Source organism: Centruroides vittatus, unplaced genomic scaffold, assembly GCF_030686945.1.
Source record: "Centruroides vittatus isolate TY-2023 unplaced genomic scaffold, ASM3068694v2 contig_975, whole genome shotgun sequence".
Taxonomy (NCBI): Eukaryota; Metazoa; Arthropoda; class Arachnida; order Scorpiones; family Buthidae; genus Centruroides; species Centruroides vittatus.
This window is the reverse complement of record NW_027122648.1, coordinates 748,493-767,078: the sequence shown is the minus strand read 5'-3', so window position 1 is coordinate 767,078 and position 18,586 is coordinate 748,493. Positions and strand designations below refer to the sequence as shown.

At 28.5% G+C, this 18,586-nt stretch overlaps 1 protein-coding gene and 1 long non-coding RNA gene across 2 annotated transcripts in view; one reads left to right on the top strand and one right to left on the bottom strand.

The window, feature by feature from the left end:
- The first annotated feature begins 7,461 nt into the window (after positions 1-7,461).
- The window catches only part of LOC136985683 (adenylate cyclase type 1-like), a 100,963-nt gene continuing 89,838 nt past the window's right edge, over positions 7,462-18,586 (top strand). The window contains exon 1 of the mRNA XM_067283011.1: positions 7,462-8,287. Within this exon, the coding sequence (XP_067139112.1) occupies positions 7,700-8,287 (588 nt within the window). The 5' untranslated portion in view covers positions 7,462-7,699. The remainder of the gene's footprint in view (positions 8,288-18,586) is intronic.
- On the bottom strand, positions 15,997-16,774 carry LOC136985693 (uncharacterized). Its single transcript, XR_010882372.1, has 3 exons — positions 16,668-16,774; positions 16,438-16,566; positions 15,997-16,300 (listed from the first exon to the last, which is right to left on the bottom strand). It is a non-coding gene; the product is annotated as an uncharacterized lncRNA (long non-coding RNA).

Here is an 18,586-nt window from a genome sequence, read left to right as displayed (position 1 = left end):
GTACACAATTTCTCTAAAAAACAGGATTTTTTACTCTATCCAACTCCAAAAATAGTTTTCATTTTCTAAAAAAGGACTTTTTCACCTTAAAAGGTTTCAAAAATATTGATTATTTTTCGAAAAAAGGGAATTTCTTTCCTCATTCAGTTCCAAAAACATAATATCTTTTTTTTAACATTTATTTTTATTTATTTTTTGAATATTAATTTGTGATTTTTTTAAAATTCTCTCTGTAAAGGGTGTGGCTGTATTCTTTTCTACATTGTTTTCTATTATTTAGGGTGTGGCATTTATGAGTAAGAAATGAGAAGTTTCCAGTCGAATTTTGTTACACCTTCATTACTCAAAATTAAACTTTATACTCATTTGGGTATAATAAAAGATTCTTAAAACTACTATTAATAAACACAAAGTTTATCGCTTTGAAGATCAAATATGCAAAATATTAAGGTCAAAGTAATGAAGATTACAGGGAATGAAAATTCTGCGGTGAAAATTATAAGGGATAAAATTGTTGAGATGAAAATTATCAAGGAATGAAAATTATAAGGAAATAATGACTGTTAAAGGATGAGAATTGTAAGGTTAACAGTTCCTTAACATCAAAAATTTCAATATTTCGTTAATAGTTCGCATTCTTTAATAGTTTTCATCCCCGTTAAGGGGGATGAAAACTATTAAAGAATGCGAACTTTAAGAAATGAAAGAATAAGGGCATTAAGGGGAAGAAAGTAATATATATATATAATTATTTAGCTCGCAACAGCTGATTTAAGGCTTTATTTATTTTTCTTTATTTTTCCATAATTATCTAACAAAACATTAATTTATCTTCCTGAATTGTTCCTCCACAAAGTAATTAAAATAAATCTTTGTTCGTCATTTAAATTTATTTTAAAAATAAAATAAAAGACATTCATATTTCAGTAAATTGAATGACAATACTCACTTTGGTTGTGTATAAAGATTTAAAACAAGAAGTGTCGAGGAAATGAATAAAAACACAATAATGAAAGAAGGAAACGTTTAGATGAGTTTTCTTAGAGAATGTTTCTCGAATTACATATAATTACTTGGAGGGAAATGAAAAGAACGCCATTTTGTATCTTTTATTTGAAATTATGTAATTGAAATTATGTTATATATATATAAGCTGTGCACATACACAAATGATAAAATCTCTTTACATCTTGCAACTATCGATGCAACAGCAGAGAAGATATTTTTACTTTTCTTACTTCATTTCTATAAATAAACGATACTTGAAATCGCATTCGTCTCCACAAAAATTAACATTTTGAACTAATCCAGAAATGTAGCCCATACAGAAATTTTTTATATACAAATCACTTTATAATCTATTATTCGTACTGTACATAAAATTAGATATTATACATGATTTTAATTTTTATAAAGTAGTCTAAATTTTATAATTTATAATTAATTAAAAATTTTGGTATTTCTATATACTTTCGGATGCGTTTTATTTTACTTTAACATATGTAAAAATCCTCCTAAAATCTAGAATTATAGTGAGATCTGAATATTCTTACTTTAAATTTAATTAAAATTTTAAAAAATAACAAAATGCCAATAAAGTAAACAATTTATCTGCCAATAATTTCTTCTTTAATAAATAAGAATTTAGAGCAAAGGCAATAAATTGGTAAATATTTCTTTTCCTAATTGTCCTCAGTTTTAATTTCTAACAATTTTCATTCCGTTCAGCTTTTATTCCTTAAAGTTCTCACCTCATATAATTTTCAGTCCTTACAATTTCATCCACTATAAGTTTCTTCACTCGCAGTTCTCATCTCTTACAATTTTATTCTCTTACAGTTTTTATTCTTATATAGTTGCCATGCCGTGTACAAGTCGTCCATTACCGTTTTCATCACTTACAGCTTTCATTCCTAATATTTCCAAATATTTTTCGAACGTTTCCAATTTCCTACCAAGGCATTTCTCTGAGTCATTTGAATTTTACAATAAAAAGGAAATTTTACAGGAATTTTCACTTTTAAAAGATGGAAAAATCGTCGCCTAATAAAAGAGCATTGAAAATAATTATTTTATCAAACAACCAAATCCATTTAGTCTTTAGAAAATTCTAAGATAAAGAAATTCCGTCCACTTGGCGATATTGAAAAATCTTAAATGCATTCGATAACCTTTTAAATATATTGGATTTAAAATATCTAGTTTAGAATATATAAAAGAGAACGTTATTCTCATTCGATATTTATTATACTTTTGTAATTTCAAACAATAAAGCGAATTTCTTCAAAAATTCATAACTCTTATTTAATTATTTACATATATTTAGATTAAATAAAAATTAATGTCTTTAATTATAATTAAAGATGTATTACATTTAACACTTAAAAAGTACCCAAATGATATTTTAATTTACTTAATAAACAAATTTACTCAACATTTTCTTGATAATTCCTATCCCTTATACGGTAGTTTTATTCTTCATAATTTCATTTTTCAGTTTTTAACCTTCACCTACAATTTTCTTTCTTAAAATTCAATTGATCCATTCATAATTTGTCTAAAAGGTTCTATGCGAATATCAAAAAATAATTCCCCGTAAAGTTTTTGATCATTTAAACAATATTAATTAATTAACACAAATTTAATGTAGACGTTACGGGTTTTTAAAACTACTTTAAAATATCACTAAAAATAATTTTAATTATTAAAAAATATAGGAGATAACGTGGCTAATATTATTAATAAAATATTAAGTTTACGAGTATTAAATTTATATATATATATATATATATATATATATATATTTATTTAATATATAAAATTTTACTATAATATAATATCTATTCGAGTGAATTGTCTTGGATTTTCTTATTCGATTTTATTCTTTAGCGATCCCAATATTGAAAACGTTTTTATTCATTTAATCTGTCCGTTCGGTTGTCGGTTCTCATCATTTCTCAAAAACTAAAAAAAAAAAAAAAAATTATTTAATAAGTGACGATACGGAGAGGATCACTTCCTAAACCACAAAATTTTACATAAATGTATATCCAGGGCCGGATTATCGAATAAGCAAAGTAGACAAATGTCTAGGGCCCGTAATTCGGAGGGGCCCGGCTTCAGTGCAGAAGATTTCTGTTTGAAAACGAGTTAAAAATTATTTAAGAAATTTGACAGGACAGAAAAGGCTGTATTTAACAATTCTTTGGGGATACTATAGATTACTATCTATGGAATTTCGGGACATTGAGTATATATCTGAATTGAGAGAACCGAGACGAGTTCAACGATACCCTACTTTTGGACCGGAGACGAAAAATCAAAAAAGTTATCATACTTTTTTTCCAGCGATCGCGCGATGATAGGGAGTCGCCTCGCTCTCACCGCTAAGTCGGCCTCGCTATTGCGATCGGGAGTCGCGTCGCTTGCCGTTAAAATTGCCTTTAGTACCCCCCTTTTCTTACTTTGTTCAATAACTACCGTGAATTAATAACTAGTGACGTTTAGCACATGGCTGCCTGCCGGCGGCTCCCCTCCGGGAGGTCAGTCGGGAGCACGAACAGTGGGAACGGCCGCCATGTTCGCTGCCATAGTAACATTAACCGAAATGGCGATCGCGCGATGATCGGAAGTCGCGTCGCTCTCTCCGCTCTCCGCTAGGGTTAAACACGTATCGCGTGTTTAACCCTACTGGAGATGACCGTAGTCCGACGTCATGGTTTGCAGACTTTACCGCAAGATGGCAGTACTAGCAACTATGGTGCCGTCTTCATGAGAGCATTAAAAAAGTATAACAACTTAAAAAATATGATAACTTTTTTACTTTTCGTGTTCGGTACAAAAATAGGGTACCGTTGAACTCGTCTCGGTCCCCTGAGTTAAAATATATAATCAAAGATCTGAAATTCCATAGGTGGTAATCTATAGTACACCCAATTCTTTTCTTACTAAGCTCCACTCGACTAGCCATTACCTGAAAAAAAAAAAAAAAAAAAAAAAAAAAAAGTCAACAGCCACCCGTGCGTCAGAAGTAATGTACAGTACAGTACGCCACGGGATCTCTCGCGCCATCTAGAAATATTCCTAGGGCCACGTCTCGTGGTAGTACTGGTGTATGGATGGTTATGATTTATTTTCTAAATCTACACTTATACGTCGCGACATCGCATATTCGATATAGCGTTCAAGTTGCTCGAGTGCGAAGATATTACAATTCAATTGTGTTTTATAAAAAGATAAAAAGGGTGACACTACGGTGTGACTTGGGGTGACACCACGATATCCGCACCGGGTGTCACCCATGCTAGCTACGCTAATGTCACATTATATAAGATTTGTTTAGAAGCAACTTATTTAAATGGGGCCCCAATTTAAATTTTGTCTAGGGCCCGCTAGAGGCTTAATCCGGCGCTGTGTATATCATTATATAAATGAAAAAGGAAGGAAACGTTGACAACATTTTACGAATTTTATAATTAGCTACTCCCAAAAAACGTTTCTAGATAACAATTAAACGTATCTGTATAACGAGGAATTTGGTTTATGATTTAGAGACAAACGTTGACAGACGCTTTGAATATTAAATTGGATTTGTAGTAAACGATGAGGGGGATGTGTTCAACACTTTTCCATTTATTAGCATTAAAATGAGCTTTATTTTACATAATGGTAGTTTGTGTGTTAATGTTCAAAGTGATCGAGCGATCGCGACAAAATAAAATTTTCGGAATCTCTAATACTTAACTTCCAAATTATCTTCTATTTAACGCTCTTTGTAGAACCGAAAACGCTGCATTCAAATCATCCCTTTCTCTTTTTCGAAATACCTCGATATTACGCACTTCACTATTTTGAAAATACCTCTTTATTACGAATTTATTAATGCTAAAAGAAATTACTAAAATATGTGCTTTCATATCTGTCAGATTCGTAATAATGAATTTTTCGTAATATCGAGGTTTAATATATTAACGCTATATTAACATTCTCGCAATAGTGATGTTTCTCGTAACATTTTAAATAATAAATTTTCATACTGGCGAGGTCCATAATAATGAGGTTTTTTTTTTTTTTACGGTAAACTTCGTATCGATGAGGTTTTTCTTAATATTGAGGTTCACAATAACGAGGTTTGTATTAATAAGGTTTTCATAATAGCAGTTTATAATGAGATTTTTTCACGATAGCGAGATTCATAATAATTACGTTTCGTTACATTGAGGTTGGTATTAGTGAGGTTTTTCATAATAGCGAGGTTCATTACAATGAGGTTTTCTTTATAGTGAGATTCGTATTTATGAATTTTCGTATCATCAAAGTTCATAATAGTGAGGTTTTTTTACATTGTTGTGTGTATAAATAAGGCTTTTCATAATATCGGGATTCGCAATAACGAGATTTTCTTAATTAATTTCAATTTTTTTTAATTAACTTTCATAAAAGACATTTTTAATCTTTAACTTTCTTTTTAAAATTTTAATAATTAAAATATTATTTTTTAAAAAATATCTTTACAGAGATTAAACAATTGCTTCGATTATTAATTATCTCGTTAGTTAAACTGTTCGAAAATACCATAAATTTAATAAATGACTCCGTTATAACATAGAAGCGTTGAATATATTTTTAAAGTTTTAAAAGAAAATCTTTGATAGGTTTACTGGATTTTTGTCGAGTGTAAAATGGGGAAAATTAAGAATTTTAGGACCCAGAGTAACTGGTGTAAGCTTAAGAGGATTACAATTAAAACATTTCGCGTGTTACGTATTTAAATGTTGTAAGACGAGAAATTCCCTTCCTCTCTTAAGGATCTATCGAGTTTTCCATTAAGGATAATTACACGAATCAAGTCGTAACATAATATAAAATACCATTCATTGATATACTCTTGTTTAACTTCCACATTTTCATAATTATGTTAAACAATGCCACATTAAATACCTCCAGTCGTGTGTCGTGTGTGGTAAATCTATTTATAACGTTGCCGGACATTATTTTAAAATTTCCTATTTATCAACCGTTAAATAAATATTTTAAAGGATTTTAATTATAAAAGTAACATATGTATGTACATATTTATAAAATTACATTATTTCTATTTACTAATTGGCCTACTGATTGATATACATTGCTTCTAAATCAATCCATAATTTGGGAAATTTAACTAAAATGTAAAATTTAATAACAATATATAAATAATTTTTAAATATTAATTCTATACTTGCTCATTTTAATATATAAATTATTAATTATTTCTCTACCAAAACGGTAGTTTCTAGAAATTTATCTAGAAAAAATGTATTATTTTAGGATGTTTTTCTGGAATTTATATACAAGTTTTACATCTAAAATGCCAATTAATAATTAAATATCTATATTAAATAAAAACATTAAAGAATTATTTTTAAAAAAATAGAATTTTGTCTTTTAATAAGTAATTTTCGAATTAAAAAATTACTAACTTTATTCTAACATTCTTCGTTTAAATTATGAAGAAAATATATTTTTTTTTTATTCACGAAATTCTTAAATAATTTTAATCGAAGCTGAAAAATAGAATTAAATTGTTAAAAAAACGAAAATAAAATTAATTACGTTTAAGCAAAAATGTTAGAAAATTTAAAATATTTTCAAATTAATTATATTTGAACTCAATTAACTTTTATAGCCAATTTTTTTATTTTTCTACGCCATTTTTTACGAATAAATCTAAAATTTATATGAATAAAAATAAAAAAATTGTTCGATAAATTTTTTATTGTAATTTTATATTTATTAATTAGATTTTTGTAATTTTTATTAAAATTTCTTTTATATAAAAATTTCCATTCGCTATTTTTTCAGACTGGAAATTCAACAACCGAGCGCATGTTTATTTATCATTTTCTTCAATTTCCATGCTTCTAGTATTGGAAGGGGGTCGAAGACATTAAACTATGCTAGAGAGAACTTTAGTAAACTCTTATTTCCTCACTCCCAATACTGAATATAAAACAGCATCCCCGAGAAGCAATAAACATGGAGAGAGAATTTATTTTCGACATCGAACATGGTCGATGTGCATCACTAAACAGTGAAATATATACTGTTTTTATTTGTTGTATATATATAAAAAATAAGCAGGTTTTTTGTATTAATTTAAGTAGTTTTAATATTTCTTACTTTATTATTATTTTTTATTAAATTGTATTTATAAAAACACGTGTAGATTTTCTTTCCGATTTAAAATAATTTAAAACGGGAAGAAAATGGTATTTTTTGCGTCAGACAATGGAAAATAATGGTTTATTATTGTTTGACTTTACTGCTGTTTTATTTACATACGGGAATCTGTTGAATCTGCTCGTAAAAACCCACCATTCGTGCATTGTTTAATTGGTAGGAGGGGGGTTTTTTTAGAAAGTGACGTTTAGTTCCAATTTCGTCTCCTAGGAGTCGTGGATAGGAAGCGGTAGAGCCGTATCAAACAAAGCCTGGTGGAGCGCCGAGTGAACAGTCGCGTCGTGTGCTCCACCCACGGTACACGGCAGTCGTCTGTACGAGTTCTGTACGTTTGAGAGTGCGAACACTTAGCCTCCTGCACGGAAGTGGGTGTTACTGAATCGAATATGGCAACTGCATATCTTTACGATTTTCGCGAAAGAAGACTAAGAAGAATGGAACTTCAGTGAAAGTGTTTTAAAGGACATCGACGTTAGCCATGGACCATTCAGTTAAGGCAATCAACACACACCGTAAAGTAGCATTCAGCCGGCTATTTAATCGACTCAATTTCGAAAATGATGAACTGGAAGCACTGTTTCATAGATACATCTTCAGGCTTCAACAGTACTCGATCATATGTGTACTTGGATTATTTGTATTGTTAACGGCTGCATTGTCCGTCTTGCATGCTATATACGATGGTTTTGCAACGGTTCCCACCTTATACTATATGACATCGAGTGTTGCTCTGTTAGCATTGGCATGTTTCAGTCACACGCGTTACATACGAGACCATCACTTACTAATATTATGCTACGTCATCTTAATCTTTTTTATGACCTTTTGTTGCTTTGTTCTACCCGTCGATGTTGGATTAGGTGGTTCCTGGAGCGCCAGAATTTGGTCCGGATCGCACAGTGCTTCGGATGGAGTTTGGGAGATCGTCTTTGTCTTGTTTCTAAGTTATTGTATGTTGCCCGTCCCTCGAGGTATAACTGTTATCATGGGCATAATACTACCGATTATACACACCGCTGTGGCTGCGATATTTGCTAGAGAATTTCCAAGTTTTTTATGGAATCAGGTAAGTTGAAGTTCATTGACCGTTTGCATGTGTTAGATGTTTGTTGCCCATCTTTTATTTTTTTTTCTGTTGTTGTCGTCGTCTTTCTATACTCGACTGAATTGTTTCTGTATGAGTAACGTATAATTTGGCACACGTTTAAACAGATAAAAAGAAGCGACTTTAAGTCGAGTGAGAACTCGAAAGGCTTGATTACATTCCTCCCGATAATATGTATTTTTGCCCGTGTTATACGCCTTAATTATCTATACTCTGATATAGGTATTTTTGCTTGTGTAACAAGTCTTAATAATATGTCCTCTGATCATATATTCCTACATAACTAGTCTTGATTGCTTATCGCTAACATGGGCAGTTTTAAATACATCTTGATGAAGACCCTGATATAAGCATTTTTGCATATAAGCCTTTATTATATGCTCCTTGATAAAAGTATTTTTCTTATAAAATAAGCTTTTTTATTATCTGCCATATGATATGCTATATGCAAAAATGCTTATGTAAATGCCGATTATATCTTTGCAGACGTAGGCATTTCCTGCCCATACAGAAAGCCTTTATAGCCTACTTCCCGATCTACGTATATTCTAGCCTACATAGCGAAACTTTCATGCCTCCTAACATAGGCATTTTTAATTATATAATAGTCTTGATATAGATATAAGGCACCATTTTAAGACCAAAATAAGCAAAATTAATAGAAGAAAATTCAATTTGTTTCAGTTTTGTATAAAAAAAAACTTTACTAATAATTCCTTATAAAGTGACGTCTGAAGGTCATTTTAACGAGTCTATAACAATAGAAAGTGTAAGAGAAGTATAGAAAAATACTATTTACAAGTCATCATGATTGAATAATTACGAAAAAAAGAAAGAAAGGAAGAATATTTTTAAACGATGTAGTCGATATAGTGAATATTTAAATAATGAAGACATTCGGTCAATTAAATAAATAAGTTTTTAAAATAATAAATTAATTGTTGATTGTCATAATTGATTCTGTACTTTGTAGCGTAAAAGCAATACCGATACATGGAAACATGAAAATCTAGTAGGGGAATTTGCAAACTTTAATTGTTTTAAAAATTGCTAATTATTGTTGAAAGTAATTAGCGAATGTACACTGTAATACACATACCTATATACACGAGACACGCAAAATTGATTTTAGTATAAAGTATTAAGTTTGTATACAGGGGAAAAAATTGCAAAAAGCAGATGAAGTAATCGATATCTGTGATAAATTTTTGTTTAGAAGATTAGAAAAAGAAGTACGTCAGTCTGTTCAGACGTCCGACAAACAGAAATGTTTTTCTTATGATTCATATAGATTCATATCTTTATCCTAAGCTTCGATACAAACTGCATCGAGTGCAATGTTAAGAATCCTTGTAAAAACAATTGATATAGAGGATAAGAATATTTGTAACTCTTTTTTATCTACCGAATAATACATCCGTTAGATATTATAATTATTTCGATAACGAATAGACGATCAGTTCGTTATTCTGTTTTATGTAACGTTTAAATTACCCTTTCGTTATACTTAACGTTTAATTATACAAGTAAACTAACTCTATTATTCTAAATAGTTAAGTATTCTTGCCAGTTATATATCCTTTTTTTTCCTGATAGAATATTCATTGAATAATTCAACTAATAAACTATCCTTTCAATATTTTATATAAAGCTGGATATTCTATTTTACTAGCGAATAAAATATTCGCTGAATACAACGAACTAAGCAATTCGTTAGATATTCTAACAATTATATCCAAGGAATTAACTGTTAATTGTCTTAACTAATTAAACAGTTAATTTGCCAATTAATTAAAATTATTTACAAAATATTTATTTTTTAAAATGAATTCTGTGTCGTTTACCGCGTATAACGCGCGGGGAGGAGAGAAAAATTTGATACGCTTCGGCCGAGGAAACGTAAATTCAGAGTTTTGTTAATGAATCCAAAAATAACAATTTTAAATTGTGAATTGCATTAATTCAATGATTTAAGACTCTTTAAGATAATTAAAATACTTGTTAATTAATTGCTTAAATCGAGAAATTTTACTTGTTTAATTAGGATTAGTTGTTGGAGTTTAACTCTTTCTTTCTCTGTTTTTAAATTCTGTAGGTTGGAGAATGTTTTTAGAATTTATAAAAATTTATTTTTTAATTTAATTATTTATTTTTTTAAATATAAAAATTTTATGTATTGCAATCATCTGTTTGAATTTTATCCAGTGGTGGAGAGTGACAAATCTCTTCAATCCGGCGATACATCCTTCGCTCCTCTTACACTTTTCTTTATAATGAGTTTGCGCAGATATTACGAATTCTCATAGGTTTTCTGATTGGCTGATTGTTGTCGCCATGGCAACAACTGCAGTGTAGGTAACGATGTCGCAAACGAGTTGTTTTGTCGGCTGTCGAAAATTTTCTAAAGTTCGTCTTTCTTTAACAATTTTCTCAATCATTTCTATTTTTATTTCTTTTAATGTTAAACAAACGTTAATTAAATTAATAAATTTAAATTTAAATTTAAATTAAATTTGTTTTGTATTTTCCAGTTTTTCGGCTATTCCGTCCTTTTCTTTCCCCCTCCTCTTTTAAATTCTGTTTCGTTTGATACTCATTACGCTATTGGTTAATCGCACGCGTGTTTCGTGACATACGATTCGATTCGTTGCGTGATTCTGACGTTTTTTAAATTTAACAATTCAAAAAAGTTTACCGAAGAACGATGAAATTCTTCGAGGAGAAAAGTTTATTTTAAACAATATGGAGCGATTATCGATCAGTTATATTGTAGATGACCTTGACATCCAATAGGACATATCGAACTCCGGAAAATCTGAAGGAATTAGGTCAACGTTTATCAAGACTCCACCTGTTTTTGAGAAAATCTCGAAACTGTTGCTAAAATTATGCGTAAACATGCCTTTGCTTTCCTCTTTCTTTTTTTGCTTTCTTCGTGGGATATAGGAAACTAAGTGATGGAGTAGTCAGGGAATTCAATTTAGCACGCATCGTCTATCGATTTCTTATTAAGTAAATGAGCGAGAAAGATCTAATTGTGTACTAAATTAGACTACAGGATGGTACTTACTCGAGCTTAAGTGCATTGATAATGTGAACGGAAAATGCCACTTTTATTTATTTATTTATTTATTTTTCTTTTGATGTGTAAATTTTTCCCGTCCTTTTTAAAAAAAACAGTCTTTTTCCTACCTGTTTCTATTCTGAAATTTAAAAAAAAGCGCGTCTTTCTATCTATCTATATTCTAAAATACGAATAAAATGATTTTTCCTACTTATTTATGTTAAAAATAGCTTCTTCCTGTCTTTGTATTGTAAAATTCAAAAAAGGACTCCTTTCCTGCGCCTCTGTATTGTTATATTTGTAAATTTAAAAGAAACACATTCATATTCTTATCCATATACACTATTAAATGCTTGCAAATTTCAAAAAACTTCCTCCTTTTTTTTCTATTCATGTACAGTACGTTGTTATATTTTTAACCTTTAAAAAAGCACCCGTCTGCGTTGTTATATGCATAAAATTATAAAAAAAAGATATTAATATTCCTAGTTATCGCTATTGTTATGCGCACAACATTCGAAAACGTCACTAACATACCTCCGTCTGTCTACATAATTGTACGCATAAAATCTCCAAAAATCATTTAGGCCTACATTTATCTACATTATTACACACGTAAATTTAAAAAAAATCGCTTAAATTTTATATTTATATACATAGCTACGTGCACAAATTCCAGAAAACATTTACTTCTCTATTCACCTACATTGTTATATTGTAAAATTTAAAATTAATCCGTGTTTCTGCTCCTCGACATCATTCGATTCGACTTCGTACGTATGGAATATATTAAATATAGGAAAATCGTTCCGTCTTTGACGTCATACTTAACATAAACAGTTGTTTGGTATTTTGCCAAATATATTTATATAACACCTGAGTCATCTATATGACTTATGCTCTGCTTTTCACTATCATTATTGTACTTAGCATCTAGACAAACTATTTTTTTTTTTTTAACTCGATTTTCTTGGCTGGAATGATAATTGTTGCTGATTGTAATGGTGTTAATGTTGCAGTAACTTTTTTCCCTTCATGTTCTTTTTCTTGTAAAACTTTAATCATTAATTTGTACTTAAATGCTGTACTACTTGCTGATAAAGTTTTAACTCGATTGTATTTAGGTCTTTATCTACAGTAGATGATGCTGCATTTCTCATTAGAAAACATTTTTATTCTCATTAATTTCTTAGATGTAGTAGATGATATTAAAGTAGTAGCTGGAAAATATCTACTTGAAAATAAACTTAACGTCATGGTTATTTAAAGTCAGAGTCTTCTTCTTAAAGTATAGTACCCTCCCTGTATATATTTTTAACTCTAGCGAAGTATATACTCTAAGAAAATAGAGGAGGTTGTGTCAACTGACCTTAACGTGTAAACACCCGAGTGGAAGTGATAGACATACCAAAAAAACACTTTGGTTTCGTCGTCGGTAATTAATTTTTGAGAAAATTAACGATATTAAGGGGGGAATTAAACAATTTTGATTTATTGTTAAAAATTCTAAGCTTGTGTAGAAAATGATTTCGTTAATTAAAATTATTTTTAGTACTCGTTTCACACGATTATTTGTTAACATTCACGCTGTGCTGTTGATGAGAAAAGTTCTGTGGTAATAGTTGTTTGCACCAATGGAACAGATGTGCCACCAATGACTCTTTCATCTGATGTACAGATTTAGAAAGAACGTTTCGGATTAGAGAGATGATTATTTTCTTTTTATTTTCTACAAATCAAAAAAGTTTTGATAGAAAAATAAACTTAATTTTTTCTACAAAACTTAACTAAACTTCGACGAAATGTTCGAATTAATCTATTTATTCCTTTTATGAAAATTGTTTAATTAATGAAGACATTTTCGAATCGATAAATAGAAAGCAAACTTTTGTTTTCCCGTTGATTTTCTTTTTTAGATATTTTTAAATTTCCTGAAAAATAATTGATTTTTGAAGTTTATTAGCAAATTTACATATAATCTCCTTTAGCAAACGCCTATTTAATTAGAAAAGGTTGAATTTAAGTCCTTTGTATGTAAATATAAACCATTGAGTTCCTTATTCAACATCTTTCCTGTCATTTAATTCTTATTAAACGTAATTAAATAATAATAAAATAATAATAATCAGCTTTAAATATACTTAATTTTTTTAACATATAACTTACAGTATTTCTTTTCTTGTTAATTCTATTACTTAGTTTCATTCCAAATTACGTATGCTTGTGTATAATCTTTTATGATATTACTTGCGACTTATTTATTATCATTATTATTATTAATTTTTTTCCTGGATACGAATTTAGTGTCATTTTATAACAGGTGTGAGTTATTATTTTAATAATGGTGTACCTTTAGTTAAGAGAATTGTGGTGGCAATTATGCAAATTCAGCGGTTGAGTGTCTGAGGAGATTGTTATTGTAATATTGTAGAACCTCTAGTGACTTCTAAATTGAATTCTGTTTAACGAATTATATCAATTCTGTAAAGTTAAATTTCGATATAAGTTATGAATTTAATAGGTAAAGTAAATGTAGGTTATTATATCATTAAAGATATACGTATAATGTATCTACAGCGTTTCCCCAAAGTCAGATAACCATTATAAGCACTTAATTGCTGTATTATTCAAATACTAGGAATATTTCACCAGTTTTATAAAGGAAAGCCTTGATCTAAGCTCAGTTTACTTTATACAATTAACCGACATTTGGGAAATCCTCTCTCTATACGTGTAATTTTATATTCACGTGTGCCTGAAACACGCAGAAAACGTTTAACCGAATTTTGGGCTGTTTATAAAGAAATTGGCACAGTATAATTATTCTGAGTTCTATACTCAATTTGATATCTTAAATTATTACATTCCACGACGCTTTAGAAGAAAAACAACCGATAAAACTTGTTTTTTTCCTCTCAAATACCATTTTTTATATGTGGTTATCTTTCGACTGATATTTCAATTTTTTTTTTTTTTTTGAAATATCATTCAATAGGTGAAATATATTTTTAGAAAAATAATTTATATGTATTTTAAGTATAAAATTTATTTAAAAATGAGTATGAATTCGGTTAATTAACGGATATTGAATTAAGTTTAAAGTATGCAAACGCTTATTGGAATCGGATGTCGTGTTATTATTGTAAATATTTTAAAATAAATTATAAAATATATTTAAACATATACATACGCTTAATATACTTTCATATTCACAGGTATACGAATCAAAATGTAGTTAACTAACTTTTGGATTATCCTGCGTATATATAACTAGTAGCCTGGGTCGCCCCCTAGTGGGCGTTCTAGCAGCAGCGGTGTCATTCCGAGGTATAAATAATAAATTCATATTACAAATAAAAGTAATAATATACTGAATTTCTCATGGCGTACCCTACTAAAACACAGTCAAAAACGCAAAACATCGCATTTAAATAGTACAGTAGAAGCCGAGTTCTTCAGGGTAATCCTTAACCCTCTCCTCCGTGGAAGGAATTTTAAAAAATCCCTTCTTAATGTGCATTCTCATGGCATACCCTACTAAAACGCAGTCAAAAAAGCAAAATACTGCATTTATTGTTAATTTAAATTATAGCTAGGGGCGCCCCTAGTGGCCGTTTTTGGCATACCGTGACCAGTTTTCAGTTTTATATAGTAGATATATTAACAAGTACCGAATATATTTTTTAAAATTTTAAGTATAAAACACAAATTTATCATTATAAAAACCATTAAATTAGTGTTAGAAAGCGTGAATACAAACAAGAAAAGTCATTAATCATTAATACAGTATTGCACATTCTATCGCTTTTTATATCTACAAAAAGTCACTCCGCTGATACTTTTTGTGTTTTTTTCATTATCAAACACATTACTAATCAATTATTAAGCGTTTTGCACACCATACAAATGTGAATGACCGCATTCGAAAGAAAACATTCTGAAATACATTGTTAAATGATACTGTTACTTGTAGTACTTCGCGTGCACTGATCACTATAAAAATACGAGAAATAAATCCCTTTAGATGTTATATATTTATATTCTTCCATTTAAAAATAAATGTTAGATTAACTTGTTGTATCGACCGAACTTTGACGATGTTAATGGGAATTTTTATCAACAAAATAAAAAAATCATATCTTTTATTACAACATTTTTGGATATCTTGCTCGCTTCCATCTCGTTAATCATATGTAAAATTTTATTAAATGTCTTCCTGGCATTTTAAAAAAAGAAGAAGAAATATTTCAGAAAAAGGCGATTTTTTTACGTTTTTGTTATTTTTCTTCAACGTTAAGTCACATACTTTTCACTAAATGGTCACATTTAACACTTATCGACTTGCCTATTGTGAAATTGCTATCTAAAATCATTATTTCATTCATGGATTTACACACAGAGATCTCATTTAATCGAGTGTGCTACCAAAATATTTTTAGTTTATTTAAGTGGAAAGCCACTACATACGACGTTTCCTTACATTAAATATCTAAAAATAGGACATTTACAATAACGGTTTTTCTGTTTTGCATAATATAATTATATACGTACATTCACTCACTATACATTTTTCATTTACGTATATATTTTTAATAGTATTTTATACTTTATAGTCTATCGGCATCGATGGAAGTGGGTTTAATTATGCGTCAACACTTACTTAACAATGGATAGCACAATCAATGATGGTCAAATAGCTATCGACAACAGTTTAATTCTCGACCTTTCCTTTGAAATTTTCTTTGTCCTTTCAAGGGTTTGGTCTAAGATCTTATCGTTTTCTGCCTTCACAACAGTGGAAGCCTCGAGAGTACTTCAATGACGAGCAGCTTTCAGTTCAATTTTTGCCCCCAAGCAGTCGTTTCTTGGTAGTTTAGTAGGAGAAAGTTTCGTGATTCTATTCATTAATGCTAAGGTATGAAATTTTTTTCTTAAAAAAAGCAATTTTTTATAACTCGCCCAACAGCCTACCTTTATTTTTAAATCAATATTTGCTATTGTATAATATAAAATATGTGTATATTTATAGACACATTAATAAATTTACGTTTTTTCAAATCCATAAATTGATTTTAAAGTTCATTATTTAAAAAAACAATGCTTTTAACATTCGTACCTTCGAGGGATTTTCAATGGAAGGTAATAAGAGTTTACATCTTGATTCCTGTTTCGATCGCTAGAAACAACACATCATTTGCTTTAAAAATAAAAAAAGAATGTATAAAATCCCTCATTAATATTTCCTAAATATCCATTATTCTTGATGAAAAGTCTTACTTCAGCAAGAATAATTGTAAAAAAATATGTTATTGCTGATGGAACTGTAATTATCGAGTCATTCAAATAATTGAACTGTTCTTAGAATGGAAACAAAATTAACATAAATTACGAAATTATTTCTCTGAAAAAATGGTTTAAGTTATAATTTTCTTGTAGAATAATCATGAAAATTTTATTATAAATTTATTACTTTTATAATGTTTTAAAATAAATTTAATAAATGTTTTACAAGTTATACACTTTTTGAAAGAGTAATAACGATAATTAATTAGAAATTTTCTTTTACAAGTCTGTAAAATAATTAATTAAATATTGATATTAGATGAATTTGCTTGATGTTAATTGAATTATACAAAATAATTGATTTATATAAAAGAATATTTTAATGAGATTACTTATAGTAGTGAATCTGTAGAATATTTCACGTAATTAATTTTAGTAGCTGATTTATGAGTACTTGAAAAATAACGAACTTCTAAAAGAATTTTATAAAATATTCTTGTATAAAATAAGTGAATTTATAATATATTTTCTAGAACCCATTCATTATAAAATCAGCTATAACAATAAGCATATAGAAGAAGAAAAATTCAACGATAAATTAACTGAAAAAAATGAATTTTTTATTATATTCTCATCGATTTAAATCATTTGTAAAGAATTTATAACATGTTATAAACAAGAGAAAGTGTCAAAATATAGAAATTGGATGTCGAGCTATGAAATGTGTTGGCAAACGAAGGAAGATGAAAGTGTCGTCCAGAGACATAGCTGTACATTGACTGTGTGTGTGTGTGTATTGGGTCACAGACGATTAAAATGACTCAGCTTTCCTCTTAACTAGGTCACTAATGTCAGTCAGTATACAAGTTTGCATTTAGCCAATGCAACATATGCCCAAAAATAAATAAATGAATATTAATTATATTTTTATAGTTTTATGAAATTTGATAGACTCTTCATAATCATTACTTTATCTCAAGTACTTTCTAAAGAATTACAAGATTAAAAAAAATGATAGAAAAACTTAGACTTTGCCTTCATTTCTTAAGTATTTTTCATTTAAAAGTACTTGTTTACCTTTTAAAATAAATATAGTCTGCAGAGGAAACCAGTTTTATCCGTAATTGAATTTAAGAAAATCGAATTCTTTAATTATATTAAATAATATTTTGTATTAAAATATCATTTTTAACATTAAAAATTTGTTTACAAATGGATTAATTAAGTTCGGATTATTTTTAGATTTATAATTTTAAAAAAATTACGCGGTGTTTTTTTTTCTTAAATTTTTATGTGTTTAGTTAAAATGTCTTTAATAAATTTTTTAGATCATTATCAATCATAATCAAAAACGGTGCGGAACGTTTATTAATTACTTAATTGCCCTTAATAAACCAATTAACATAAAAACTTAAATTTATATTTAATTTAAATTAATTTTTCTTTTATAAAATATGATCTTTTTTTAAGAAATTAGAAAAAATATTTTCAGTTTTTTCGAACTTAAATTACTTTAGTTCTAAATTCAAAATAGCTATCGAATGACTCACAAAAAGGGAGTTATTCTTAATGAAACTCTCCCCATCTTACTTACATCCATATTTAGAGCTTTCTACTGGTATTTTTTCGTGTAAACTATAAAAATTGACCAATTTTTCAAGTTATATTCGGTCGTAAAATAATATATTTTTTCCTAAATTTAAATTTATTGTTTCCTAGTTTATTTACAAATATACACATATATATTTTTTATTTCCAATATTGAATAAATTGTCCTAACAAAGCTGTAAAACAAACAACAACAGCATAAAAACCTTAGTATAAAGTTGTAATTAACTTAAATTAAATTTCCAATAATCATAATTAATTATTAGTTTTCTTACATAAATTTATAAAAGAATTACTTTAAAATA